Source organism: Heloderma suspectum, chromosome 15 (assembly GCF_057233095.1).
Source record: "Heloderma suspectum isolate Gila_16-S chromosome 15, 16-S_ref, whole genome shotgun sequence".
In the NCBI taxonomy this organism is placed as follows: Eukaryota; Metazoa; Chordata; class Lepidosauria; order Squamata; family Helodermatidae; genus Heloderma; species Heloderma suspectum.
In genome coordinates, this window is record NC_139472.1 from 1,518,548 (window position 1) to 1,545,284 (window position 26,737).

The following is a 26,737-nucleotide window of genomic DNA, read 5'->3' on the forward strand; positions in this document are numbered from 1 at the left end:
ACACTCTGGGAGAGAGCGGAGGACAGGAAGGCCTGGCGTGCTATGGTCCATGGGGTCATGAAGAGTCGGACACGACTGAACGACTGAACAAGGACAACAAGGGCAAGGCATCCTCGATCGCTCCCCTCCCTCAGTGAGTCCATCTTCTCACTGCCATTGACACCAGCTGCTATTCCTCCTCCTCCTCTTTCTCATCTCTTCTACCACTTGCTTGTTTTATAGGCAAAGAGCCAGTGAACAAGTAGGCAGTGGCATCTGCTGCTTTTCCTTCTCACCACCACTTTTGCCTGGGCCTGAGCAAGAGGCAGGTGAACAAGCAGGCTGCATTATGGGAGACGGGGAGAAAGCCCAGGGTGGGTCCCTGATGGGTGTGGGCCCTTGACAGGTGCATGACCATGCTGACCTTTGATGCCAGCCCTGGAGTCTGCAGGAGTAATTGAAGTGAACACTAAGGCATGGCACCACCCCCCGTAAACGGCACTGCAGATACAGCCTCAGCGTTCCTCGCCCTCACGGTTCATAGTAGGCTGGCTTTGATTGAATTGACTTAGAATTTATTTCTAAATTGCCACGCTCTGGCATGGCTTTGCTCAGAAAACAGATGTGAGCTCCCTGCCTCATAGTGATGCCAGCTGGCTCGAGATTCTCATGCGGCGTTAGGTTTTATGGCATGACAGGATGCTTGCGTTGCTCCATCAAACTCCCATCATCCCCATGGCAACTGAGCCATGCACTCAGTGGTTGCAAAAGCGGAGGTGAAGAAGCACAAAAGTCAAGCTGTTGGAGCCATTGTGCCCCAGGTTTGTTTTTTTTTAAATACACATATCCCAGGATTGGACCTCCCCCCCACTTTTCTTTTCTTTTTTGGCAATAAGCTTGCCAGCCTCTGCTTTTGTTCCCTTGTCAGGCCATGCTAAAGCAATCTCCCGTTAGGTTTGCTCATTAGAGGCTGGGGGGGGGGGGTCAGTTCAGTCCTGCTTCTCACAGCTGTTACCATTTCAAGCAGGTCTGCCTTTTCCCCCATGATAGCCTGGTGTAGAGGGACTCCCAAAAGAGGCATGATGGCAAGGATGGGCAAAGAAAACCAGGGAGGATGTTTACAGGTGTGGGCAACAGGGCTGCTTCTGTTGGACATTGCGGTCTCGGCCATGCAGACAGGTAGGATGAAGCTTATGGAAGCTTCCTCAGTTTCCCTGCTGGGCTGTCTGCTAGGAACTCTGCGGCCCGGGCTTAGACTGATGCTGGCCCCCAAAGACAATTCTCTGTGATGGAAGTTGAGCTGGCGATGGGACCTGCAGTTAAAATGGGAGTGGGAGTGTCCGGGTGCAGTTACTCAGTATCTCAGCAAGCTCTGCCTGCCTCTGCTTTCATGTTGCTGGCCTTGCAGAGTAATTAAACAGCCCTGTTAACGGAACTTGGGTTGTAGGTGCTGAAAGTGTTCAGCGGGTGGGCATGAAGCGGTAGGATGGGTGCTTCATGAGCTGCATGTACTGCAATTATCTTTTGAAATGAACTCGGAGGATGCAAAATCTAAGGAAAGAAATGTGGATTCTTCTTTAATAGCTATAAATGCTCTTGTGTGGAGCTGAGGTGTGGGAGACAGAACAAGGGTGAATGCATGTGCAGTCAGTATCAAATAGACACAGTAGGAAGCACCCTAATCAGAAAACCTTCAGCCTGTCAACATACAAAAGATACAGCAGGAAGCTTAAATAGGGTTTGGTTTAGGTCCCACCATATCAATTTTGTAGCTTGTTTTTCTTTGCCTCTCTGCCGGGTGTCCTGTAGATCTGGGGTGTGCCCTGAGCCGAGGTATGCAGCACTCACAGAGTTTTCTTTTTTGGTCTTTTTGTTTTAAGAGAGAAGGGAAGAAAAGAAACACCCCAGGGAGATAGTTTGAAAGGTGAGAGTGAGAAAGAAAAGAGAAAGATGTACGCGCACGCATGCAGTGAAAACGTTAACCGGGATACCATATGGCAGGTTGAAACCCAGGTCTGGAAAGGATGCAGCATCTGATATAGATGAACTCTATACCTTTTCCACTCACTCAGTTGCAAGGTCTCTATTATTCATTTTTTTAAAAGCTACTTTGAATGCTATAACTTTAAGCCCAATAAGCACTTGGCTGCTGAGATAACCATTTGGATATTTGGAGATAATCAATTTTGAGATAACCATTTGGACTGGACTTCATATTCTCAGGACCTGCGATCAGGGTACTTGGCACGATTCAGTCACTGAGAAAGAAGCCAGAATAAGCTAGTGCCAGAAAGCACCTGAATTAAATTTCCTAGAAGCATGGGGGAGCAGGGAGAGGAGGGACCCCTCCTTGAGCTCCTGGGCTAGTTTTTCATTGCTTTCACTCCGGTATGTGTGTAAATTATATGATGATAAACAGCAGTGGGAACTGAATGACCAGAATTCTTGGATCTAGTGTGCAGCCTTTTGTCGTTGTTTCTGGGTAATGCTGAAAAGGACTATTAAATTATCAAGTGCCTGGGAATTGACGCTCTTTTGGATTGTTAAAGACCGAGAAATTTATTGTGGCAAAAACTTTTGCGGATGAGAGAGAAAGAGGGCTGTAGTTCACAAAAGCTTCTGCCACAGTGGAATCTCTTCGTATCTAAGGGCTAAACTACATGCTATGTTAAATACATAGTGTGCAGCTGATCCTCACCGCTATTTTGTTTACCTTGGTGTTAGCATATTGAGAACCATCAGGATCAAGACCACCACACATAGGTAGGGGTGATTTAAACCTAACCCCCCAGCCACTCTTCCCCCTACCCAAATTCCCCCCACCACAGGGACTAAAAAAAAGAGAGAAATCCTCCAAGGCACTGCTGTTTTTGCTACAACAGACTAAAGAGGGCTATCCCTCTGGAAGTTATTCCGATTAAACTGGCTTCTCTTGGCAGTCCCTGGCTCACAGATGGACCCATACAAGGTGAAGTGTGAGGCTCTTCTTCCTACCTAAATAAAGATGCAATGTGCTTGGCACTGTAATTAATAAACTATTTGAGAAATACTGTCTCAGTATACTGCTGGCAGTAGTTGACATTTCCACCATATAACTGCCAAGAGCATAGAGTTATCAACAACTCATCACAAAGTTCTATTAGCCATAAGAGCTAAATGAAACCTCTGTTTTCCGAGTCTGTCTTCCTCAGAGTATCCGATGGCTGGGGATAGATAAGAAGCCACAGCTGAGGCAAGACGGACTCACTTCAGTCTGCCCCAGCAGGGCAGCTTCTTGTTTTCTCATCTCACATGCTAGCTAAGCCTTTACTGAATGTTTGTTCACATGGCCTGCTGAGGGCCAGGCCAGCTCTGAGGGGTTCTGCAAACTACAAGGAGCCTGCTAGAAACCTCTGAGAAAAGGCAGGGCCTCCAGGGAGGGTGTGCCCCACAGATCTGACTCCTTGTGCCGAGCAGATGGCTCATCTCCTGATGCGCGTGCCCTCCCTCTCTCTCTCCCTCCCAACAGTGAGTTTGGTCGATGTCTGTGGCCAGACCCTCCAAGGGGATGGGATGGTGTTAACGTCCCACCGAGACTCCCGCCACTACTACTTTGTGGTCACTGGCACGGACTGCCAGCTTACCCTGCAGGCTGCGTCCCCTAGAGACAAGGTCCAGTTCCAGTTCCGCTTCTTTCTGGTGTACAGCATGCTGCGCTTGCCTTCCAGCACTCCTCCTGCTGCCAGCAAGGGCCACCACCCCGCAAGCTCCCCCCATCCCCGCAGGGAGCAGGACACCCTCAACCCTTGCACCACAGGCTCCTACCTGCAGTTTTATGATGGCAAGGACCACATTAACAAACCCCTGGGGACACCGCTGTGTGGGAAGCACATTCCCAGACCCATCATGTCCACCAGCAACTTCCTGACATTGCGGCTTGTGACACGTGGCCAACAGCCTCGCGTGGACTTTGTCGGCGACTTCACCTCCCTTCGAACCGGTAAGGTGGGAGCAGACTCAGCAGGTGGGCTTGGGCTGAGCTGGCAGCCGCTCTGCCCTGCTGCATGTGCCGTTTTGTGCTCGCAGGGCTGAACGCTTCGGCTTGCAGCACAGAGTCATACTTCCCCTGCCGCAACGGCAAGTGCATCCCCCCCAGCCTAGTGTGTGATGCCAGCAACGTGGACAACTGTGGGGACGGCACAGACCAGGCTGCCCAGCCCCCGGCCTGGTGCAAAGGTCAGTGTGGCAGCAGAAGAGGAGGGAAGAGCATGGGGGTGGGGTGTCCTGGAACGTCCCCTGCATGCCCACCACTGTCAAAGGACAGCATGGATGAGAAAGGGGGACGGAGTGGCTATGAAGAGGAACTCTCCATCTCTGCTGTGAGAGCAACCTCTAGGTGCTGAGGAAGGAGCTGGCTGGAGGCACAATGGGGAAGTGAAAGGGGGCTCAGGAGCCGCCTCGCATCCGTCACATGCACCTGAAGCAGAGGCTTTTAAGGTTCTTGGGGAGGGTGGTGGGAGAGCTCCCCACTTTGGCAATCTCAGTGGCCAGCCAGGAAGCACAGAGGCGATTCCTAATGTGTGTTTGACTCTTGCCCCTCTTCTACCCAGGCTCAGCCACACATTTGCCACCCCTGCATGCTGAGGCCTCTTCTGCAGCTGGTGTCCTGCCAAGTCAGGTGACCTGTGCAGGACCCCAAGAAAGCCAGCTCCTGCCCCCAGGCACAAACACTTGGGACAAAGCAGGTACTGCCTCCAGGGCAACCTCAAGGGGCTGGATGGTGGGGAACGTGGTTGGCTCAAATCATCTGCCCCTCACCGCCTTTCTTCTTCTGCAGACAAACGCAAGCCTTTCCTCATCTCGCTGGCTGCCATCTTAGGCGCAGCCTTGCTGTTCTGGTGCTGCTGGAACCCAGGCTGGTTCATTTGGCGAGTTGGTGCTTGCAGGTACCTGCCCGGCTGCAATGCCATCTGTGCCGCCTGCCACCTCTGCACACGCAGCTGTGCCCGCTGCGAGCCAGCCAAGGTGACCCCGCGTACAAGCGCTGAACCGCCCGTGTGACTTTTCTTTCTCCTGGGATGGGTGACAGGGCCATGGCCCTCAGTGTCAGGGCATGAGCGGGAAAGGCGTAGGTAGTGGAGACATGATGGGGCTCAGCAGACAAGACATCCAGCAAAACTGCATCATGGCTGGTCTCCCAGGGACAGAGGACAAGAGGGAAATCTGCTTTCCTCGTCAATATCATGGGTTGTAAATTAACTGAGTGCTCAAGCACATGGGTCTCTCTTTTGCTCTAGGCTTGCCCCACTCTCAAAGGAGCCCTCCCTCTTAAACTAGCAAACAGCAAATAGTGTGGTATAAAGTTAGGCCTCTGTTCCCGGGGTGCAGTTACAGACAACCAGTGAAGAATGTTAAGCTTCCAAACATGAGTATTTTAGACCACAGGGACGATCCTTCAGCCAAGGATTGCAAACAGAATCCTGCTTAACCATAACAGGTGGTAGGCCAAATACTGAAATCAATCTTCCTCATAATTGGAATATTGATCATTAAAGACAGAACATGAGTAGAAAAGCAAATTACTGGGGCTGGGGGGATTTTTTCTTCTGGTTGTGCAGCTGATTCACTGGTCCTGGTAGGTACACAATGAACCCAAAGATCAGTATTACATCCCTCTTCTCTCTCCCCTCCACCTGCCCCTGCTCCACCCTATGGTTCTCACCTTGTCCTTGGCCAAGTTATTGAGATCTGCCTCAGCTGAGGGTTGTTAAGAAAGGGAGCCACAGCATTCCAAAGTTTGTGGGGTTCAGCACCATTTATTTAAGAAAAAAATAAGAACAAATGGGGAGATAGCAAAGGGAAGCAAAGACAGGAACGAGTTTTGGAGCAACATGAGCCCTGCGGCGTCTCCCGGAGCGGAGCATATTCTGACCTGGAAGGGAGTGGGCAGGGCAGAATAATGGACACTGGTCACGAAGACTCAAGGGGCCAAGCCAAAACTTGCCACAAGACAGAGAATGTGGGAGCTTGGCTGGCATGTAACCCTGCGATTCCAAAGCTTGGCTGATGAGGCCCCCGTGATCCGCTTAGCACCACCACTGTCTGCGAGAAGAACGCCTGAGACAGTTTGATGGGGGAAGAAGGGTGTCACGTTGGCCAAGGATCAAGCTCTGCCCCCACGTCTGTCATCCTCAGCGTTTTGGGGGTGACTGGGGGAAGGAGGGAGTGGTAGAGACCCCCTCCCTGGTTACGGAAGGTTCCTTGTGCCTCTTCGTTGCCTGATAAAGAACTCCCCTTGTGGAACCGCTGGACGGGAACTCCTGCTGTCCGGCTCAGGGCACAGAAGGCAGCTAGGAGCTGTTGGCAGGGAAGGGAGGAAGGAGGGGCAGTTCCTTGCAACTCCCCAGCTAAGCCGACAGCACAACACCCTGTTCCCACCCTGCCTGTGGAAAAGAACAGTCTGATCTGAAATGTCGATGGGGGACATGAATGCACTTCCAGGTGGCAGGGCAGACCAAGCTGCAACAGGCCAAACCCAGGTGGGCCGGCAGCTGCTCCCTTGTCTCACCCTGGCAGAACCCAGGGCCAGGGGTGGGTGGCTGCAGCTAGGGGACTGTAGACTGCCAAAGAGCAGACTGGAGGGCCCCACACTTACTAAGGCACTAAAGGAGCTTTAGGGTTGTGGCTTCATGTGGAGGGTGAAGCAGCCAGGCCCATCTCTGCCTCGTGGCCTGTGGACATCGGCACTCTTGGTGCCTCCTTGGCATGGGATTCTCAGTCCTAGCTCTATGCAGAGTTCTGCCTTTACCTGCGGCAGGTAATGCTGAGAATCAGATGGGCATGGAGGTGCAAGGGGTGGATGCTTGGAAGCACCCATGCCTGGCCCTGATCTCTGAGTCCGGACAGCCAAAGGGGTAAAAATTCCACTGTCGGGATGGGACATCCCTACAAACACAGAAAGCTCAAACTCCTCCTCGTTGAGAAGTGCCATTCATGCTGCACTGCTCCTGTTAATCCTGACCCGGCGAGTGTGCCGGATGCTGCTGAGGGTTGGGAGCAGCAGCTCCTCCCTTTGCCCCCCTCAGCAAAAGAATCCTTTCTCCTCATAGAGCCCTATATCTTTGGTCACGGCCTGCCTGGCCCAGCCTAGCAGCTGAAGCAGAGGAGCCATGTGGCCACTTTGCCCACCCTGTGGCCTCAGGAGTGTCTTCTCTCTTCTTTGGCAAGAGGTGAGACAGCACACCCTCTCCCGCCCCCAGCTTGAGCATCCAAGGCACTCTGTGCATGCTCCTCTGGCATTCCTGGGAGTCCTTGTCCGGCACAGCACTGTCCAAGGCCCTTTCGCGCTGGGGCAGCTCTCCAGTCCTTAGTGTCCTGTGCCGTCTCTCTGTCCTTCCTCGTGAGGGCTGGGGAAGGGAGAGGCAGGCCACAAGTGGCCCCACTGGTCTGTCACTTACACAAAAACACAAACCAACTCCCTTCCCCTCCCCCCTCCACTTTTTTGGTAGCAGCAAAGCACCATTTTTTCTGTGTTTCTTTCTTTTAAAAAAATCATAATAAAATAATAATAATAATATTAATAATAGATGTCTCTCAATTGGCCTGATGACAACAAACGGCAGCAAGGAGCGTGGGAGAGGCGAGCCTGGCCTATGAAGGGCACTCCTGGATGTTCAGGGCTGCCTCTGAGTGATGCTGTAGGTCGACCGGCTGCTGAGGCTGCTGGCCTGGCCTGTCATTGATCAGCACCACGTTTTTGATGCAGCCTGTGATTCCTGAGATGTACTTTCCTGCAGTCAGAGCCTGGATGTCAGGAGCTCCCCCTGTGCAGAGAAAAAGGAGAAGCCATCAGTCCAGCTGCTTTCCTCCTCCCTGTCACCAGGAGGACATCCAAGGGTCCAGGAGAGTCCACAACCTCGAGACCAGGGGTGGGGAACCTCAAGCCCGTGGGCCAAATGTGGCCCTCCAGGTTTCCCCAGATGGCTACATTCCCTTTCCTGTGGTTTTCCAGCTTTTGCACCTCCCCCCTCCCCAAATCCTAAAAGGTTGAAAAGCCTCTCCTAAGGCTTAGTTACCACCAGTAAGAACTTTGAAGCTAAAATATCCTGGGATTTTTTTGTATTTTGGCCTTGCTCCTTTTGCCTTTGGCCCCGCCCAATACTTGAAGGTGGCCCCCCAGAGAGCTTCTCTGGAATTGAATTTGGCCCTCGGGCTGAAAGGGGTTTCCCACCCCTGCTCTATACCAAGACTTTGCTTCTGAGCTTCATCTACCAGCACAGCCTCCCTTGCCACAGGCCGTGATTTTTAATTATTTCGAGTTCTTCAGAGAACTGTAGCCTTTTGAGTCGTCATACAGCCTTCCATTTAGTCACATCTGAGATTCACGTCACTTCCTACTGTTGCTGCCATGTCCACTAAGGGGCTGCACTTGTTTTTAAAACATGAAAGAGTAACACACCCTCATTTCTTTCCAATTTGTTTCTATGAGAAATGAACAAGAATATGGAAATAATGGGGAGAAATGAATTAAAAACCCTTTCAGTTTGTTTCTCCCATTTATTTTTCATGGGAAGTATTCTTGCAATCAACAAAGAGATACTGCGTTGCTTAGGAAACCAATACACACGGGGCACATTCTGTAGGGAACAGATCTCGGAGTGCTCTGAAAGTGACAAGATATGAAAATTGCCCAATTTGAAGCATAAAGCTATGCGAAGCTTAGAGGGTAAGCCCTCTCTTAATTAATTACAAAATGGGAAGCCTTTATGCGATCTGTCTGAAATTTGGCATATCTGACGCCATGGGAAGTTAGCATAACACCTGCAAATTTTGTCTCCTTTAGATGGGAGCCACCAAAGTTGTAGGTATCAGGTGTTAGGTCCATTATAATCAGTGTAGAAGCAAAATGAAAGAGAAACAAATGAAACAGTAACAAAACAAAACAAACAGAATGAATGAGGCAATGACCTGGTACACATGTAATGACAACTCAGAGTACAGGCTGAGTATGGGTTAAGTATGAGTTATTGTTGAATCGTGGGTAGTCGTTATGTGCAAAACCTGCACTATGGTTTAACTATGGGTTGTTAACCACAAACAAATTAGAGTTCACAACCGACAACAAACTATGGGTTCTCTTCCTGGGTTGCTCATGGTTAACAACCCATAGTTAAACCATAGTGCAGGGTTTGCAGCCCACGATTTGATGACAACCCATACTCAGGGTTATCATTACATGTGAACCAAGCCAATGAATGGAAAACAAAATGAATGGGGCTCCAAGAAACAAAATTAAAAATGATACAATTCCCCCTCCCCAAGTGCTCATTCCTAATGTCCACACATCAAGGCTCCCATTGGCTTTGACGTGCAGTCCACAGACCACCAGCAGGATTGTGGCCCTTTAAAGAGGTCCAGCTGGGTAAGGACAAAAGCACTTACCTAGATACACTCGACCTTTGGTGTTCACCATGACATTCTTGCCGGAAGATTCCCCAGTTATCATCTCCTCACCGTCCACTTGAAGGAAGCCTTTCTTCCCTTCCCTGAAGAAGAAACAGGACAGTCTGTCAGAAAGACCCAAAATGGTTTTGATTGAGGTTGGATGGCAGTGAACAACTGTGGAGAAGGAGGTGCGTGTGTGATTGCATGTATTGCCCGCAGGAACCAAATTGCAGATCCGGCCAGAGGACATTGCAGAACTTCCTCAAGGGAATCTTCACTTGTAACACCCACATTTCTCTTTGTTCCTGTCTTGTTTCTTCACTGGGCTGGGATTACCCACCCTCGGTAGGGCCTGTGCCTTTCTCTGCCCTGTAACTTGTGAGCTCGCTGTACTAGGGACAGCCAAAGCACATCCCCCACCCATCTCCCCGCTGCTCCCCTCACCGGACAGCCGTCACTCTGTGCCACTCGCCATCATCGACAGGGTCTTCAGAGAGGATGTTCGCTTCCCCACTCCCTAGCTGGTAACTGCAGAAGACACACGGTTAGCATCGGAAAACAGGCAGCTCCATCGGCTGGTGCAATATGAAGGGAGAGTTGGGTCTCAGGCGGCTTTGCTTACCTGAACACCAGGTGCCCGTCCTTTAGCCCAAGGCTGATGAAATCCTTTGCTTTGCCACTTTCCCCTTCCTCCTGTGAGAGAGATCAGGCATTGTGCAACTGTTTTGCCCACTCTTTGCCTTAGGAGATGGTACCACCATGGCTTAGCAGGAACCTCCCATGGAGGGAGAGGAGTGCTGCCGTGAGCGCATGTCAAACGAGAGGTCGGCAGGGAACCTGGGGTGTGTTTGGGGTGGGCCTGGCATCAAAGCCAGCTTGCTGACGCCTCTCCCACTAGCTACTGCCATTAGCCGTCCAGCCACTCTTCTACCTCACAGGTACATCACAGCAGGGGCTGCCAGAGGCAGCGCCTCTGCGTTGCCCAAAGTGTGGTGCTCAGTGCGCAGCGTCGCACTTGGAGACACACTGAAGAGCACGAGCAAGACCTACCCACCAGCTCTCCATACTTGTAACCAGCTAGGAGCAGCAGAGAGCAGCAGCTTCAAAGAACAAGAAGGGGCAAATGCAGATCTTCACCTGCTCTTTCTTAGCTGTTGCTCTCTCTTTTATGTTGTTCTATATTTTAACATCTTTAATATGTGCCTGCGAAATCCACTGAGTAACTCAGGGGGTCGGGGGGGTGCCACCACAACTGTAGTCACGGGTTGGGGGGAGGTCTGGGGTTGGGGGATTAACAGGCCAGCTGAAGAGAAGAGGGGCTAGACACCTTACAGCTGTCCCCTCTTCTGGTTGTCCCCCCAACCAGATGGATCCTGGCAGCCTTACCAGCTTGCCCTTGGGTCTGCTGCTGCTGCTGCTGAATGCCTGGTCAGTCCACAATAAAATCTCCCTCATCCATGATTTGATTGCGGATGAGGGGGCGACCTGGTATTTATTACTGAGACCTGGGTGGGGGATCTGGGAGGGGTCGCTCTTTCCCAGTTGCGCCCTCCTGGGTACTCAGTGCAGCACCAACACCAACTCGAGGAGGGGGGTTGCCGTGGTCTCTAGGAATTCTATCTCCCTCTCTGGGCTTCCTGTTCATTCGCCTGTGGAACTTGAGTGTCTGTACCTTGTGTTGGGTACCCAGGACAGATTAGGGATTCTGCTGGTGTACTGCCCACCCCGCTGCCCATCAGACTCCCTGCCTGAGCTGATGGAGGTGGACTTGGACTTAGTGTTGAGGACCCTTAGGATGATGGTTCTGGGGGATCTCAACTTCCATGCCAAGGCTGCTGTATCCAGGGTGGCTCAGGACTTCATGGCCGCCATGACAACCATGGGGCTGTCCCAACATGTCATTGGCTCAACACATGTAAAAGGACACACGCTCGATCTGGTTTTCTCAACTGAGTAGGAGGATGGTGATCTGAAAGTGGGGGAATTCACATCTATTCCCTTATCATGGTGAAATCACTTCTTACTGAGGTTTAGACTCTCAGCAGCCTTTCCCCTCTGCAAGAGTGGGGGACCTATCAAAATGGTCTGCTCCCAGAGGCTAATGGATTCTGATGGATTCCAGAGGGCTCTGGGGGTTTTCCTGCTGGTATGGTTGGTGCTCCTGTCAAAGCCCAGGTCGCTCTGTGGAATGCAGATATGACTCGGTTGGTTGACACGATCACGGCCAAGCGCCCTCTCCCTCTGAGCAGAGCCCGGCCAGCTCCTTGGTATACACTCCAGCTGAAGGCAATGAAGCACGAGGGGAGATGGCTAGAATGCAGGCGGAGGAAACTCGTGCTGAGTCTGACCAAACACAGGTTAGAGCTCATTATCAAGCCTACTCTGTGGCAGCGAGGGTGGCAAAGACACAGTTCTTTCCCACCAGCATTGCATCTTCTCGGTGTCCCCCAGCGCAGCTTTTCCGAGTGATTCGTGGGCTGCTACATTCTGGCCCAGGGAGAGAAACTGTGGAATCCTTGGTAGCACACTGTGACAAGTTTGTACGGCACTTTGAAGATAAAGTCGCTCAGATTCGTCATCAACTGGACACCACAATTAACACAGCTCCATTAGTAGAGGTGTCCAGAGCACTGTCTGGTCCAGTTTTATTGGATGAGTTTCAGTTATTGAGGCCTGAGGATGCGGACAAGATGCTTGGCCAAGTCGGGTCGACCACCTGTGTGCTAGGCCCTTGCCCTTCATGGCTTATTACATCGGACAAGGAGGGGATGTCTGGCTGGGTCCAGCAGGTTGTAAATTCCTCCTTGAGAGAGGGTGCCAGCCACTTTAAAAGAGGCGGTAATCAGGCCACTCCTGAAAAAGCCTAACCTGGACCCAGAGGATGTTAAGAACTATAGGTTGGTGGCCAACATCCCCTTCTTGGGCAAGGTGCTTGAGCAGGTGGTTGCAGGACAGCTCCAGGCACTGTTGAATGAAACAGATTATCTAGATCCATTTCAATCGGGCTTCAGGCCTGGTTTTGGAATGGAAACTGTCTTGGTCGCCCTGTGGGATGACCTCTGCCGGGAGAGGGACAGGGGGAGTGCGACCCTGTTGATTCTCCTGGACCTCTCAGTGGCTTTCGATACCATCGACCATGGTATTGTTCTGGATAGGATGTCTGGGTTGGGAGTTGGAGGCACTGCACTGCAGCGGTTCCGCTCCTACTTGGCTGGCCGATTCCAGAAGGTGGTGCTGGGGGATTACTGCTCTGTGCCATGGCAATTGTGCCATGGGGTTCCACAGGGCTCTATTTTATCCCCCATGCTGTTTAACATCTACATGAAACTGCTGGGGGAGGTTATCCGCAGGTGTGGGCTGAGGTGCCATCAATATGCGGATGACACCCAGCTCTACCTCTCTTTCTCATCAAATCCAGGTGAGGCAGTGGCTGTTCTGAATCAGCCAATGGACTGGATGAGGGCCAATCAACTGAAACTCAATCCAGACAAGACGGAGGTACTGTTAATGGGTGGTTCGTCTGCCCGGCTAGGTGATGTTCAACCTGTTCTGGAGGGGGTTGCACTCCCCCTAAAGGATCAGGTTTGTAGTTTGGGGGTGCTCTTGGACCCAGAACTGTCACTTGAGGCACAGGTGAACTCAGTGGCACGGAGCACTTCTTACCAGCTTAGGCTGATATATCAACTATGCCCTTATCTGGGCAGAGATAGCCTAGCTACAGTTATCCATGCTCTGATAACCTCTTATCTGGATTACTGCAATGCGTTATACATGGGGCTGCTTTTGAAAAGGTCCGGAAACTTCAGCTAGTCCAAAACAGGGCAGCAAGATTGTTAACAGGGACTGGCCGAGATCACATTATGCCAGTACTTTTCCACTTGCACTAGCTGCCTGTTCATTTCCAGGCCCGATTCAAGGTACTGGTTTTAATATTCAAAGACCTTAACGGCTTGGTGCCAGGTTATCGGAAGGATCGCCTCCTCCCATATGTGCTTGCCCAGACCCTAAGATCACCTTCAGGAGTCCTTCGCTGTGAGCCCCTGCCAAAGAAATGTGGCAGGTGGCTACCAGGAGGAGGGCTTTTTCTGCTGTGGCACCCTGGCTGTGGAATGAGCTCCCTGGAGAGGTTTGCTTGGCACCTACATCGCACTCCTTCCGGCGCTAGGTGAAGACCTTTTTATTCTCCCAGTATTTTAGCATTGTAGCTTCATAGTCTTTTAGCTCTGGCGTTTTAAATCTGTATTTTAAATCTCTGCATTGCTGCTAGGTTTTATTCTGCTCGTACTGTTATTTTGTGATTTTAAGCTTTTATATTTTATATTGTTTTATGCTGCGCTTTCAGGTTTTAATTTTTGTGAAACACCCAGGGAGCTTCAGCTATTGGGCAGCACAGAAATAAACAGAGAGAGAGAGAGAGAGAGAGAGATGATAGATCTGTTCTGAAGGCCTTGGAACAAATGGATGCTCTCCCAGCGACCTCAGGCCCACGGCTCACCTGCCCACTTGGAACACTGGAGCCTCCCTCAGAGCTTCTGGAGGCCTGGTCAGCGCCACTGCAGTGAGCTCTTCTGACATTGGCTCGTGCTTGGGTTAGCTAGTCCCATGCTCCATTTCCCCCGCCCCCCATCACGCATTTTAGCATTCCCCTCACTGTGCCACAAACCGAGTCCAGCCAGTAAATACCTCATTAGCAACATACGGCTCAAGACCCGCCTCCCCGGTTGCCTGGAAAGAGACAGAGAGAGACAGCAAAAGCCACGCGTGTGAGCAGTGCAATGGTTAGCAAAGCAGCATGCCTCACAGCAAGGTCACAACCTGCCTGGAGACAGGGGCGAGCAGCGGAGGTGCGCCTCGCAGCCTCAGCAACAGCTGTGCAGCAGAGTGTGTGCGTGCGGCATGCGCAGCCTCGTGAGGCTGGGCAGAAGAAGCCCACAAGCCATGGTGCGAAGGCACGTGCAGGCAGCGCCCTGTGCGAGCCTGCAGGGTCTTGCAACAACCAACATGTGATCGCACAACCACCAGGCTCTTCAGTTGCCCTTCCTCCCCAACACTGTGAACAGAGCTCTGCCTCTGCCGCCCGGCAGGATGAACAGCAGCTGCCCCAGAACTGCTGCGCGGGTCTCTCCAGTCCTGCCGACCTTTTCCGCACCGAGGGGCCAAGACACCGTGGCTTTTATTGGGGAGGCCCGGTGCAAACAAGCCTCCCCTGATTCGCTTTCTCCTGCCACCCTGCTTTCCCCCATGCTCCCAAGCTCACGTCTTCCCACCCCGTCACACCCCGTCACTCCTCCATAGCCCAGCGCTACGTCTCCTTCACGCGCTTGCCTTCACTCACCACACCCTGCCAGAGGAGGAGCCCGCTTGGAGAGCTGGTGCGCACTTCCAGCTCAATCGTTTCCGGTGAGTCGGGGAGGCTGCAACAGAAGGAGACAGCGGTGGCGACCCTTCCTTGCACACTCCCTTCATGTGAGGGAGGGGCAGGCGAAGCAGGCTCCTGCAGCGCAGGGCTGTTATGGCAGAACAACCATGTGCCCAGCCTGCCTGGAGCCCCGCAGCTAAAGAAGTTCTGCTTGTCTCTCTGTAGTTCTGCACAATTGCGCCGTCCGCCCTCCCCGGAGCGCTCTCTGCCGCCTCCAGTGTGACTGGCACTTTTGCTAGGTTGCCAGCACTACTCAGGATGGGCACCATACGCGTGGGGTGCCCAGAGTCACAGCACCAGCGGTGACGCTCACCTCCTGGGGAAAGCATGCCGTGGGAGGGCCACATAGCCACCATCATGGAAATACACGCCGTACTGTCCAGGAGCATCTGGTGGATCGAAAAAGAAGGGTGGGTTTGAGTTGGGGGTGTATAATACGATCCAGCACCCACCATGGTGGCTGCAGCAGCCTGAGGGAATGGGAGGAAGATACTCTGGATGGGGGGGGGGGAGCCGAACTGGTGCCTGGGGGTAGCAAATGGCTCTTAGTGTAAAAGTTGCTCTGAGACGACATGCTGGTCTGAGTGGGCCCCGCCCACAGAGATGCCTTCTTACCACCCCCACCCCCAGCTCAGCTGCATGTTTGGGGCCAGAATTTTGGCTCCCTGCCAGAACAAGATGTGGATGGAGCCCAGAGGGAGCCCGGCATACCATTTCCTCCACTGCCTTCAGGAGTCCACTCGGCGTTCAACTGGCGCTGCGATTCATCTGCATGGAAAAGAAACAGACACCGGATTTACATCAGGGGTGCAGAATCTCAGGCCTGGGGGCCAAATCTGGTCCCCCTGGGGTCCCAGTCCAGCCCTCTGTGGTCCCCAGAAGGCCACACCCTCTTCCCCCAGCCCCACCCCTTTCCCCTGACCACTGATTGTTTGGTGGTTTCCTGGCTTTTGTGCATTTCCCCCCATTCTAGAAGGCTGAAATCCCTCTCTCAAGGCTTTGTTACTGCCAGGAAGAGCTTTAAGCTACAATAGGCTGGATTTTTTTTTGCATTTTTGGCCCTGCCCCTTTTCCTGTGGCCCACCAACCTCTGGGACGCGGCCCCAAGAGCTTCTCTGAAATGGGATTTGCCCCATTTCACATTTGCCCCATTCCTGCTTCACATAGTCAGTGACCCAGTTGGCAGGAAGACTGTTTACCCTACAAGGCCACGATGATCTGTCTGACTTTGTTTTCTTTCGGCACCAAATTAAAATATTCCTTTTCCCCCAGGCCTTTTAAAACATTTTAATATTTTAGAATTTCACAATGTAAAATTTGATTTTATTTTTAAACTCAACGGAGTGCTGTTTTTGTCTGGCTTGCTGGTTAAAGAGTTGCTGTTTTTAACTTGTCTTTTAATGTGTCATTGTATGTGTTTTTAAAATACTAGAGTTGTTTGCTTCCAGTGTTGGTGAAGGGGGGTGTATAAATTCTAGAAATCAATAGACAGAATGAAGAAATTACCCCTGAGCTTACCGTGTTCACAGAATGACCCCAGGAAGCCTGGGGGGCACACGCAGGCCGTGTCTCTACAGGTGCCCCCATTGAGGCAGGGGTGCTGCAGCCGGCACTGGGCTTCGGACATCTCACAGCGCTCCCCTGCAGAGAGACACAGAGACACTGCTGTGAAGATGTGCGAGTGGAGGACAGTCCCTGCAGGGGCGACCCACCATGAGCAGCCGGGTGCTGGCCGTGTAGATCCCAGACGATGCAAGCGTGGGAAACGTCCCAAAACTAGGCCAGTAAAAGCCAGAGACGTGGCTGCGAGGGGCTTCCACATCCCCCGCCTCTGCCGTGGCTCTCTCACCCTTGTAGCCGTCCAGACACAGGCACTGGAATTCGTACTCGCCGGTGAGCAGGCACTTGCCGCCATGCTGGCAGGGCCTGCGGTCACAAGGAGAGCTGTCGACACACTGCGAGATGCCACGGCTTTCCAGGAAGCTGTAGGAGACGTCCACCTTCTTCCCGTTGATCGAGACCTGGAGGGGAGAATGCCGGCACCTCAGCTCCCAGTGTGCATCCGGTTCCTGTCACAAGGCCCGGTGAGGAAGGACGACATGGTGCTTGCTGGGGAGCCCCTTCCCTTCTTCTCGCTGTAGATGTGCCCAGGCGGGTCTCCCGCAACGGGAAGGGGGGACCCAGGAACCAGCGGCCCCTTCCCTCCTGCCTGGCCTCCCACCCTCTCTGCCGCACAGGCACTCGCCTCCCCGATGCAGCCGTCGAAGTGGCTGGAGAGGTTGGCAGCAGCCGGCACTCTGACGGTGCCGTCCACACCTCCCAGGTACATGGGTGTGCGGAGGTTGAGGCCCTGGCTTTTCCCGGGCGAGGACCTCTTCACAGGCCGCTCGTCGTCCACCTGCAGGGTGCCGTCCTTGTTCAGGCGCTCTGCTGTAATCTTGTGCCACTGCCGCAGCTCCAGGGGCTTTGCGCTCCGAAGGACGGCCGTGCCTGAAAGAGGACGGAGGGAGGCTGCTGGCAATGGCGGTCTGCTTCGAGGTGGGCAGAGGCTGCATGGGGCGGCAGCTGTCCAGCTTGGGCGATCGGAAGGGTCCCCCCCAGTTCGCAGAAACAGCTCTCCCGGTTCCAGGTGGAGGGAGCTCCATAGGGAAGGAGAGCGCTGCAACTGGGAGGCGAGGACGCGTGCGTGGGAGTGGAGCCATCACCTGATCCCAGCTCGTAGCGGAACTCCACGTGCCCGTTGGCCATGTTGAGCGAGACGAAGTCTGCCACTGGGGCCCCGTCGCCACCGCTGAAGAGGACCAGGCCGTTGGGGGACAGAGGCTTGATGTCGACGTCCACACGCAGCTCGTAGTGGATGTTGGTGAGGGGCGGGTAGGAGACGAAGGTGTCACCCCCATGGAAGTGGGGTGTGGTCACCGTCTCCCCTGTGGAAAAGAGGAGGAGGGCGAGGTCAGCCAGAGCGCTGCATGGCCCCTCGCCCCCGGGGCCCCTCACGCTGCCCTCGCTCACCTGCTGTACACCTCTCCCCGTGTTTGCCCAGGAGGCAGCGGCAGGCGTAGCCTCGCCCGGTGGCTTCGTTGATGCAGGTGGCGTCTGGGCCGCAGGCCTCTGTGAGGAGAGCGAGAGCGAGCTGGCAAAAGACTGGGCCATGAGGGCATGCAGGGCATTTCGCTGTGAGCCAAGCACTGCAGGAAGGGGGAGCCTGGCACCAATCTGGGTGGCGCCCCTTGACCGGGGGTCCCCAAGCTTTTGGGGTCGCTAGGCGCCTTTGTCGTTCTGAGGGAATATTGCGGGCGCTCTAACAAAATGGCTGCCCTGGTGGGTACAGCCGGTCACCAGAATGGTCCTTTCCCAGGAGGCAAACGCATGAGGCTACAAGGAAAATAACCTGCCCCAGCACCTGAGTCCAAACAGTCTGAGCTCCGAAACACACAACCCCTCTTTTGCACCCAAATAAAGATGGCGCTGGAGGGCGGCCCTTCGCTGTGTGGCATGCCAGCCTCCCCATTAATTGAAGAAAGGTTACAAAACGCAATGAAAATCTGGAGGGGCAGGGAGCCTGGCAGACGCCGAGAGAGGGGGACACGGGCGCCCTCGAGAGCCCCCCCAGGGAGAAGCCAAGCTCCGGCTGCTGGGGAAGATCCGCGTGGCCAGCGCAGTGTGCTCAGGCGAGACGCCGCCTTCCCTGGGGTCAGACCGCTGACCACCCAGCCCAGGGTGGCCTCCGCTTGCCTGGCCGCAGCTCCCCAGAGAGGACTTTCCTAGCCCTGCCAGCAGAGCGCCTTGGGGGATGCACGGGACTGGCCCCAGGGGCTTTCTGCATGCGAAGCCGGGGCTCCCCAGGCAGCTGCTGGCCCGCCCGCCATCCTTCTTCCTGCCTTCCCTGCGAGTGGCCCCAGGGGTCCTCCTGGCCCAGGGGCGCCTCCTCTGACTGGCAGCAGCCCTGCGGGCTCTCAAGCGGGGGCCTTTTCCCCTCTCTGCCGCCAGAGCTAATGCAACAGGAGATGTCGGGGACGGAGCCTGGGACCTTCGGCACGCCAAGCAGGGCGCTGCCCCCAAGCCACAGGCCTGATGGCTATGGGGCAGGGCTGAATTAAGCTTGCCCAGGGGCACGTTCCATTGGTCTCCCCCGCCCCCATCGGGAGTCGACTGCCGCACACTGGGAATGGCGGCTTGCTTGGCGGAACCGCTGTGCTGCTGTGAGCCCACTGCTCCCTTCCCCGCGACTCGTGGGCGTCGTGCCGGGCCACGGCGGCTCCGCTGGAATGTGCTCCAAGCGACGCGCTCTCCGATCCCTGCTCTGTGAGGCGCCGTGCCTGAGTGGAGTGGAGAGGGAAGCGCCTGGCGCACGCAGTGGGGGGGCCGTGCCTCACCTGGGTGGCAGCGCAGGGCCTGTGGGTGCTCGCAGTTGCTGCCAGCAAAACCCTGCCGACACTCACACACGTAGCTGCTGCTCTCCGAGTCCCTGCAGACGCCTCCGTTCTGGTCGGGGGAGAGAAGGGCAGGAAGCGGTTATGGCCGCTGCCCAGGGCCGCCCCGTGCTAAGGGGGAGCAGCGAGGAGCGAGGCTGCGGAGACCCCCTCTGCTTCTCCTTGTGAAATGCTGGTGCCGCCCCTGCCTTTTTCCTCTTCCCTCTCCATCCCCTTTTCCTCCTGTGTCGTGGGTTTTTTTCGTTTGTAAGTCCACAAACTGGGACTGCCTTGTTTACTGATAGCTTGTACTATGGGAGGCTTTTTCACTGAGGAACTGGGTAAAAATACTTTAAATAGAAATAATACCTGGCATGGCCGGTCCTGGCAGGTGGGGCAACTGGAGACGCCCTGGGCGTGCAGGTCCAAATCCTTGAAGATCACCTCCTTGCCTTGGATGATCAGCTGCCGCACACATCCTAAGCGGGGGGAAAGGGAACAGTGAGGTGGGAGTTGTGGGGGAGGAGAGAGAAATGGTGTGGTCAGTAGTGGGGGGAGGAATTAACGGGGGGGGAGAGGAGAGAGGTGCCGTTAAGCAGCGATCAGTGATTAGGGCCTCTGTGAATGGCAGCTCTGGACCTGCAAGCGCACCTCCCGAAGAAGCATGGACACTGTGTCCACAAACGAGAAAGCGGCGGGAGTGCTGGCAGCGGTGCGACGGACGCGGGGTCGGACTGCAACTGCAGAGACCCGGATGTCTGCCACTCCTCAGCCGTGACGCTCGCTGGGCAGGGCTTCGGGCAGTCACTCCCTCAGCCTAACTTGCCTCATAGGGTTGTTGCGGGGATGAAATTGGGGAGGGGGGAATCTGGAACTCCTTGGAGAAGAGGCGGGGTAAAAAGTTTAGAAATAAGCAGCCCTAAACGCAGCCTTCCCCAAGCCGGCGCCCTCCAGATGAGTTGGACTACAACTCCCATAACACCCGGCTGGGATTATGGGAGTTGTAGTCCAACACATCTGGAGGGCGCCAGCTTGGGGAAGGCTGCCTAATGGACAGGAGGGAATCGCCTTTACGGAATCACCTCTCCTTGCTGTTCAGGGCTCCACCCAGAGAGCTCCGGCTATCGGGCAGTATAGAAATCTAATGAGCAGAACTAGGAATGTAATAAATAAATAATAGCCATCGCAGGGTGGTAAGTTCTGGAAAGAGAGGCGCCCCACGGGGTTAAGGGGAAGCCAGCCTCGGTGCTGGGAGGCCTGAGCCGGGCGGGGGGCTTTCTCTGAGACACACGTGGCGCCTGCTGTTGTGAGGCCTGCCGCCAGCCATGTGCGTGTCATGGCGGCCGCAGGACTCTCACCGATGAAGCCGCTGCTGAGGCCTGTCTTCGCCACGGCGGCATAGCTAGGGTACCCGCCCAGGTAGAGCCCCTCGTTGAGGTCCAGGCCCTGGAATTTGCCCTGGGGAGACACAGAAGCGGGAGGATAAGCCCAGCAGTCCCCCGCACGCGCACAGCCGCCTCCCAAGAGCCCTGCGCCGAGTCTTGCCCTGTCTGCGCACGGCGCGCGGTGTCTTGCCAGTTCCAGTATCCGTCCCACAGAGTCCCCCTGCAGGTCGGGGCCCTGCAAGAGCAGACCCCCCTCCCCTCACACTCGCCGCTCACCTGGGACGTGCCGTTCACAGGGGGGTGGCTGTCGAGCACGAGGGAGCCCTGGGTGAGGTTGCGGTAGAGGCGGACGGTGTGGAACTCTCCGAGCCTGATGACTGAAGGGTGGCGGATGGTGGCCATGCCGGAGCCGGCGTCGAACCTGCAAGTCCAGACAGCTTGGAAGGGCAAAGGCACCGCCCCAGCCCCCCCTTCCCCGCGCTGGCCAGGCCGGGCCTGCTTAGAAAAGGACCTTTCCACGGGCCAGCAAGATGCTCACGGGCCACGCTGGCGTGGCCCCGCTTCAGCTGCCACATCCCAGACCTCTGGGCTCGTGAGCAGCGTCCAAGCAACGCCTAAGGCCGCCTTCCCCAAGCCCACATCATCCCCACATCATCTTCAGCCACGGGTCATGCCAGCTGGGGTTGTTGGGAGTTGTGCCTGTGGGGCACCGCATGGCTCAACGGAAAGAGAGGCGAAGGTGGACGGGGCGGGCCTCAAGCCCTGGAGGCTCATCTGGCTGTCAGGCGGCCCGGCCCCGAGCCTGTGAGACCAGCTCAGCGCCCCCGGGGATTGGCGCACAGGCCCTGGGCGGTGAGGGAGCCCGCTGTCCCAACGCCGCTCCTGGAGAGCCCCCGAGGCCCGGGAGGGGCTGCCTGGGCCGAGCCGCCTCCGCCCGCCCCGAGCACATCGAGCACCTCACCTGAGCTCTGGACGGCCCCCCACCAGCCCGAAGGACACGAAGTCGGTGCCCGTGTTCTTCTTCTGCCCAGTGTACACCAGCATCCCTGTCGAGAGCACAGCGGAGGGTGAGCAGCCGCAGCGGCACGCGCTGCCCGACCCATGGCCAGAGAGATCTCGCCGCCAAGGCACCGAAGCAGCCCTGGCTGACTCCCAGCCCCACGCAGCGGTCTGGGCCTAGAGCGGGGCGCCGCTCGCCCATCCCGCTCGCCCAAGCGGGCAGCTTGTCTGTGGTCAAGCCACGGAACCCGGCTGTGGCACAGCCTCCCGGAGGGCAGCTCTTAAAGGGCCAGGGCGCCCGTCATGCCCACACTGCGCTCGCTGCCTGACCCTGGCTGCGCAGCAGGGCAAGAGGGCCCCGGAATCCCGCAGGGCCTCTTGTAGCCGGGACGCAACAACACGCCGCCCCGCCCTGGGCAGGAGGAAGCGCCACTCCTCGGACTGGCAGTCGAGGCGCGGGGGTCAGGCACGGCCCAAAAGATGCAGCCCAGCCAGCAGGGGTTAGGCAGGCAGGGGGGGGCTTTTGAGCCACCACAGCAGCTCCCCAAGACACTGGTTAGTTTGCCACTGGCGGCCTGTGAAGGGGGCACGCCTCACAACACACGCACACACGCGCACACGCTCCGATGCTGAGAGGTTAAGAGAGGCGCCTCGGACCGGCTGGAGAAGCAGCAGCAGCCCAGCAGACGCAACTTACCTGAGTAAAGCATGAGAGCTGGAAAGGGGGAGGGGGAGAGGAGGGGCGGGGGGCACGGAGGCAGGGGGGACGAGATGGAGGGAGGGGCGAGAGGGGGAACAGAGTGTTGAGTGAGAGAATCGAGGAGGCGAGGAGCCGGGCCTCCGTCAGCAGCGAGAAAGGCGGGTTCGGCCCGGGGAGAGAGGGGGGCTGCGCACCTGGTGCCCGCCCCCCGCCTGGCCCCTCCCCTTACCATCGGGCGTGTCAGGCCGGAAGGAGATCTCGATGGCAAACGTCTTGTAGGCGTCCTTCATGGTCGGCAGGAGTAGGTAGGACTGCGGACTCTGGGTGAAATAGGGCACCACGCGCTCTGCGAGCACAGGGGGGCAGAGCGGCGGGCTGAGGGCTGGGCAGTGGCCAGGCGCTGCAGCTCCCCTCCCCTCCCCGGCGCCCATTTGCCTCGGGGGAGACCCCCCGCCACAGCCTCAGGAGTCACGCCAGCACCCCAAGCGGAGGTGGGCTCCTCTTTGCCGGGGGCGTTTCAGCAGAGGCTGGACACCACTGTCGGGGGTGCTGTAGAGGGCTGGGCTGGATGGCTCCCAGGGCCCCTCCCGATCGCATGATTCTGTGAACAAGGCCCGGCGGGGCGAGCGGACGTGACATGCGCACATCCCATGCGCCTGGAGGTCCTTTCAGCCAGAGGCACCGGGGGCTGAACTGGGGGTTCTCCCCCACCGGCCTTCCCCTTCCTGCCCTGCAGGGAGCCCGTCGGGAGCCCAACCAGCGGCTGCCAGGCCAGGGAGCAGGACGGGACGGGCTCAGAGCCACCCAGGTGGCTGCTCAGTCTGCGCCGCACTCCTGGCATTTCTCGAAGACGCCCAGCCTGGCACCCTCCAGATGCACTGGGCAGGCCATGCTGCCTGGGAGGCCACGCATCCGGTGGCCCCAGGCGGAGGCTGGCGCAGGCCCCCCAAGGGAAGCAGGATCCCCGGCCCCCGGCTGGGGGAACCTCGGAGGGCCGCCTCTCCCGCCTCGCTCTTCCGAGCTTGGCGTTCAGCAGCCCCCTGGACGCATCCCTTGCCCCCTTCGTGACGCTGCTGCGGAAGAGCTGGGAAAGGGCCTGGGGAGGCAGGGCTGGCCAGCGCGCTCACCTCGCACTCTGAGCATGGAGAAAGCCGTCACCTTCCCTTGCCGGTTGGATGCTGTGCAGACGTAGATGCCGGTGTCCTCCGGGCGGGCGGCCGGGATGGTCAGGACGTTGCCCTCCAGGCGCACGCTCGGCGGGAGGTCCCCCTCCAGCTGCAACACAGGGCAGCCCCAGGGCCTCAGCGGGCCTTTCCTTCAGCCAGCCAGCCTGCCCCAACCCTGCTCCCTGCTGCTCCAAGCGCCCAGCGCTGCGTGCGCAGCCTCGCCGCTCGTCTCCAGGCTGGCCCACTCTTCCGCCCCCAGGAGGCCTGGGCTGCTCCTCCCCATGCCCCCGTCCCACCTCAAGCCCGGGGGCCTCCGCCTCACCCGCCTGCCTTTCTGGAGGGGCACCCCTTGCGAGGGCTACCTTGGTCCACGTGACGTCTGGCACAGGAAACCCGGAAGCCAAGCACGGGAACAGCACCGCGGACCCCGCGGAGACCTCTTTCACTTCCGGCTGGGCTGCTATTTGGGGGACAGCTGCGGGAGAAAAGAAACGCAGGCTTGTGAGTTGCGGGAGGGGCGGGGGAGTGGGGCCATGCCCCCTGCCCCACTCAAAGGCTTGATTTTCTCCCTCTTCCCTCCCCTTCCCTTCCCTTCCCTCCCCTTCCCTTCTCCTTGCGTGTCATGTCTTTTCAGATCGTAAGCCAGGGACTGCCTTGTTTGACAGCCGCTCTGGGGGCCTTTCTGGCTGACGAGTGACCTAAAAATGCTTCATATACGCCGGTCAGTGAATGTCCCTGGCGGGGACTGCGCAGCACAGCTGGGGGCACTCACACTGGACGTGCAGGATGACGTGGGACTGCACTGTGCCGACGTCGTTGGTGGCGGTGCAGCGGTACTGCCCGGCGTCCGCCTGCTCCACCCGCTCGATCTTCACCATGGCGCCGCTGGCCAGCACCCCTGGGCGCAGCCGCCCACCCACTTTGCTCCAGGTGACCCGCGGCTTGGGGTCCCCGAAGGCCAGGCACTCGAACTCCACGGCATTGCCCACCAGCACCGTCTGCACCGACGTCCGGATGTTGATCATCACTTTGGGCAGCGCTGAGGAGACGGAGGGGAGAAGCGACGGGGCCTTGGGGTGGGGAGACACCGGCCTCCCCCCGCCCACCCCCACAGGCAGGAGACCCTTGGCCGCAAGGGGGAGGAGCCCGGAGGCACCCCAAAGGCTGGGCCCAGCCTTCCGCAGGCTGTGGAGGGAGGCAGTGGGTGCAGCCAGCTCTCAGCCGCTCTAGGCAGCCGGTGGCAATGCTGCTTCTTGATGCTCTCGTGACCTGGGTTCGGTGCAGCGAAGGAGCCGAACAGGGGTGCAGAACCCTTTCAGCCTGAAGGCCAGGTTCCATCTTAGGGAAGCTCTCGGGGGCCGCATTTCACTGGTGGGCGGGGCCAAAGGCAAAGGGAGAGGAGCCCCAAATACAAAAACGTGCCAGCCTAGTTTAGCAGACAGCCCTTCCTGCCCGCAGCGAGGCCTCAGGAGAGGCCTGTGCCCTTCCCAGAACGGCGGTGGGGGCGGAGCAACAGAAACGCCGGGGCAACGAAAGCGACAGGTGGGCGGAGGAGAGGAGTGGGACGTCAGGGGGCCTGGGGGTGGACTTGTCCCACGGGGCAGCGCAGCCTCCAGCCGGGAGGCCTCAAGGGCTTGTTGTGCCACCGCCTCCCTCCAGCTGCCCGCGCCCGCTCACCCTGGATGGTCAGCCTGACTTTCTCCTGAGCCTGGCCAGAGGGGCTGCTGGCGCGGCAGACGTACACCCCCTGGCACCCTCGGTCCAGCCTCTCGATCCTGCAGGGAAGCAGAGGAAGGCTCTGTGAGCCGGGCGGAGCGGGTCTGTCTCTGCCTCCTCGTAAGGAGTGTGCAGGCACGGCGCCCCCCTCTGGCCCGCTCCCACCTGCCCTGGGTGGGGGACAAGGGGAGACTGCCTGTCCCAATTCTGCATGGTGCCATGGGGTCCCAATTCTGCACGGTGCCCCCTCCCTGGCCACCCCCCATCTTCTTCCACTCGCTCCCCATCACAGACGCCTCCATTCTGTTTAAATCCACTGTTCTTATGTAGCTCCCACCACCAAATTCCCACTCCATCACACTCTCAGATGAGGGACCAGGGCTCCCCATGGCGCCCCCCCCCTTACCGAAGCACTCCGTTGTTGATGGTATGGCTGGGGGGCAGCTCCCCCTCCTCTTTGAACCACTCAATCCGTGCCCAGGGGTCTCCAGCAACGGAGCACACGAACTCCGCTGTGCCGCCCACAGCTTTCGTGTCACTCCGTGGGGTGACCTGGACAGATGGAGGTCCTCCAACTGGGCCTGCAGTTGTGGGGACGGAGGGAGGGCGGGAAGAAAGGTGCTGTTTATGCCAATGCTCTTTACAGCCTGCTGGAAAGGCCTTGCTCTGGACTTCTTCTCCAGGCAAAGAGAAATCTAGTGGGGTCTGGAGCAGGGCCTTTTCCATGGTGGCTCCAGGCTCCTCTGGGCAAAGAGTACAAATCTAAGAACTGGTTCTTCCTCAGGCCCTCGTGGGTGGTGCCGCCGCCTGTCTTGGGGATGTGGCTCTATTGCGTTTGATCGCAAATCACAGGCAATTAGCGAAGTTTAACTGAAACCCAGTGGAAACCACTTCAGTCCATTGATTTCAGGAGCTTCCATCTTACATTTGCACATGGGGGAAAACGCTTCTTCCGAGCCCAGAAGCAAACATCTTTTGAGATGATGCACAGATTTTAGCAGCCTTTATCTCAGAAGAGACATAATGGAGGAAAACTTGTTTTCAAGACAACAAAGAGTCTTGTGGCACCTCAAAGACTAATGAATGTATTCTGGCTTCCACAGGCGCAGCTTCCCGCTGAAAATGAGTTTAAGACGGTGCTTGCCACCCGCTATTTTTAATACTTTATTTATTATTTATTCACAGTATTTATCCATAGTGTTCCTGCCCACCTGGGCTCTCAAAGCAATGTACAGCTGCATAAAATCCAATAAGGACATAACCCCCCACACGTCTTGAAGCAGGCCAAAAGAATCTGAAACGTCAAAGGCCTGGCGAAAGAGTGCAGCTTCCGCTGCCTGCCTGAGACCCCAGAGGGGCGGGTGCAACCTGACCTCTCTTGCAGGGAGCCAGTATGGCACAGCAGTCAGGAGTGTTAGGCTGGGACTGGGGAGGCCCAGGTTCTGGTCCCCACTCAGCCATGAAGCTCTTTGGGGGACTTTCGGGGACACCGACTCTCGGCCTCACCGGGTCGTGGTGAGGACAAGAGCAGAGGATCA

The 26,737-nt window shown here is 56.7% G+C and overlaps 2 protein-coding genes across 2 annotated transcripts in view; one reads left to right on the top strand and one right to left on the bottom strand.

Moving 5' to 3' along the window:
- The first annotated feature begins 1,070 nt into the window (after positions 1-1,070).
- Positions 1,071-5,019, top strand: LDLRAD2 (low density lipoprotein receptor class A domain containing 2). The gene is made up of 5 exons (XM_084822197.1): positions 1,071-1,158; positions 3,488-3,958; positions 4,045-4,194; positions 4,569-4,703; positions 4,796-5,019. The coding sequence occupies exons 1-5, from the start codon at positions 1,071-1,073 to the stop codon at positions 5,017-5,019; spliced, it is 1,068 nt and encodes a 355-aa protein (XP_084678323.1).
- Positions 5,020-5,754: 735 nt separating this feature from the next.
- The window catches only part of HSPG2 (heparan sulfate proteoglycan 2), a 127,535-nt gene continuing 106,552 nt past the window's right edge, over positions 5,755-26,737 (bottom strand). The window contains exons 78-101 of the mRNA XM_084822320.1: positions 25,606-25,780; positions 25,161-25,258; positions 24,256-24,522; positions 23,846-23,958; positions 23,445-23,592; positions 22,547-22,663; positions 21,580-21,664; positions 20,895-21,039; positions 20,592-20,691; positions 19,603-19,712; positions 19,198-19,306; positions 17,834-17,932; positions 17,527-17,748; positions 17,067-17,311; positions 16,671-16,842; positions 16,340-16,462; positions 15,533-15,589; positions 15,135-15,210; positions 14,738-14,816; positions 14,086-14,127; positions 10,025-10,095; positions 9,847-9,930; positions 9,400-9,503; positions 5,755-7,781 (exon numbers count right to left, since the gene is read on the bottom strand). Of these exons, the coding sequence (XP_084678446.1) occupies positions 7,609-7,781; positions 9,400-9,503; positions 9,847-9,930; positions 10,025-10,095; positions 14,086-14,127; positions 14,738-14,816; positions 15,135-15,210; positions 15,533-15,589; positions 16,340-16,462; positions 16,671-16,842; positions 17,067-17,311; positions 17,527-17,748; positions 17,834-17,932; positions 19,198-19,306; positions 19,603-19,712; positions 20,592-20,691; positions 20,895-21,039; positions 21,580-21,664; positions 22,547-22,663; positions 23,445-23,592; positions 23,846-23,958; positions 24,256-24,522; positions 25,161-25,258; positions 25,606-25,780 (3,014 nt within the window). The 3' untranslated portion in view covers positions 5,755-7,608. The remainder of the gene's footprint in view (positions 7,782-9,399; positions 9,504-9,846; positions 9,931-10,024; positions 10,096-14,085; positions 14,128-14,737; positions 14,817-15,134; positions 15,211-15,532; positions 15,590-16,339; positions 16,463-16,670; positions 16,843-17,066; positions 17,312-17,526; positions 17,749-17,833; positions 17,933-19,197; positions 19,307-19,602; positions 19,713-20,591; positions 20,692-20,894; positions 21,040-21,579; positions 21,665-22,546; positions 22,664-23,444; positions 23,593-23,845; positions 23,959-24,255; positions 24,523-25,160; positions 25,259-25,605; positions 25,781-26,737) is intronic.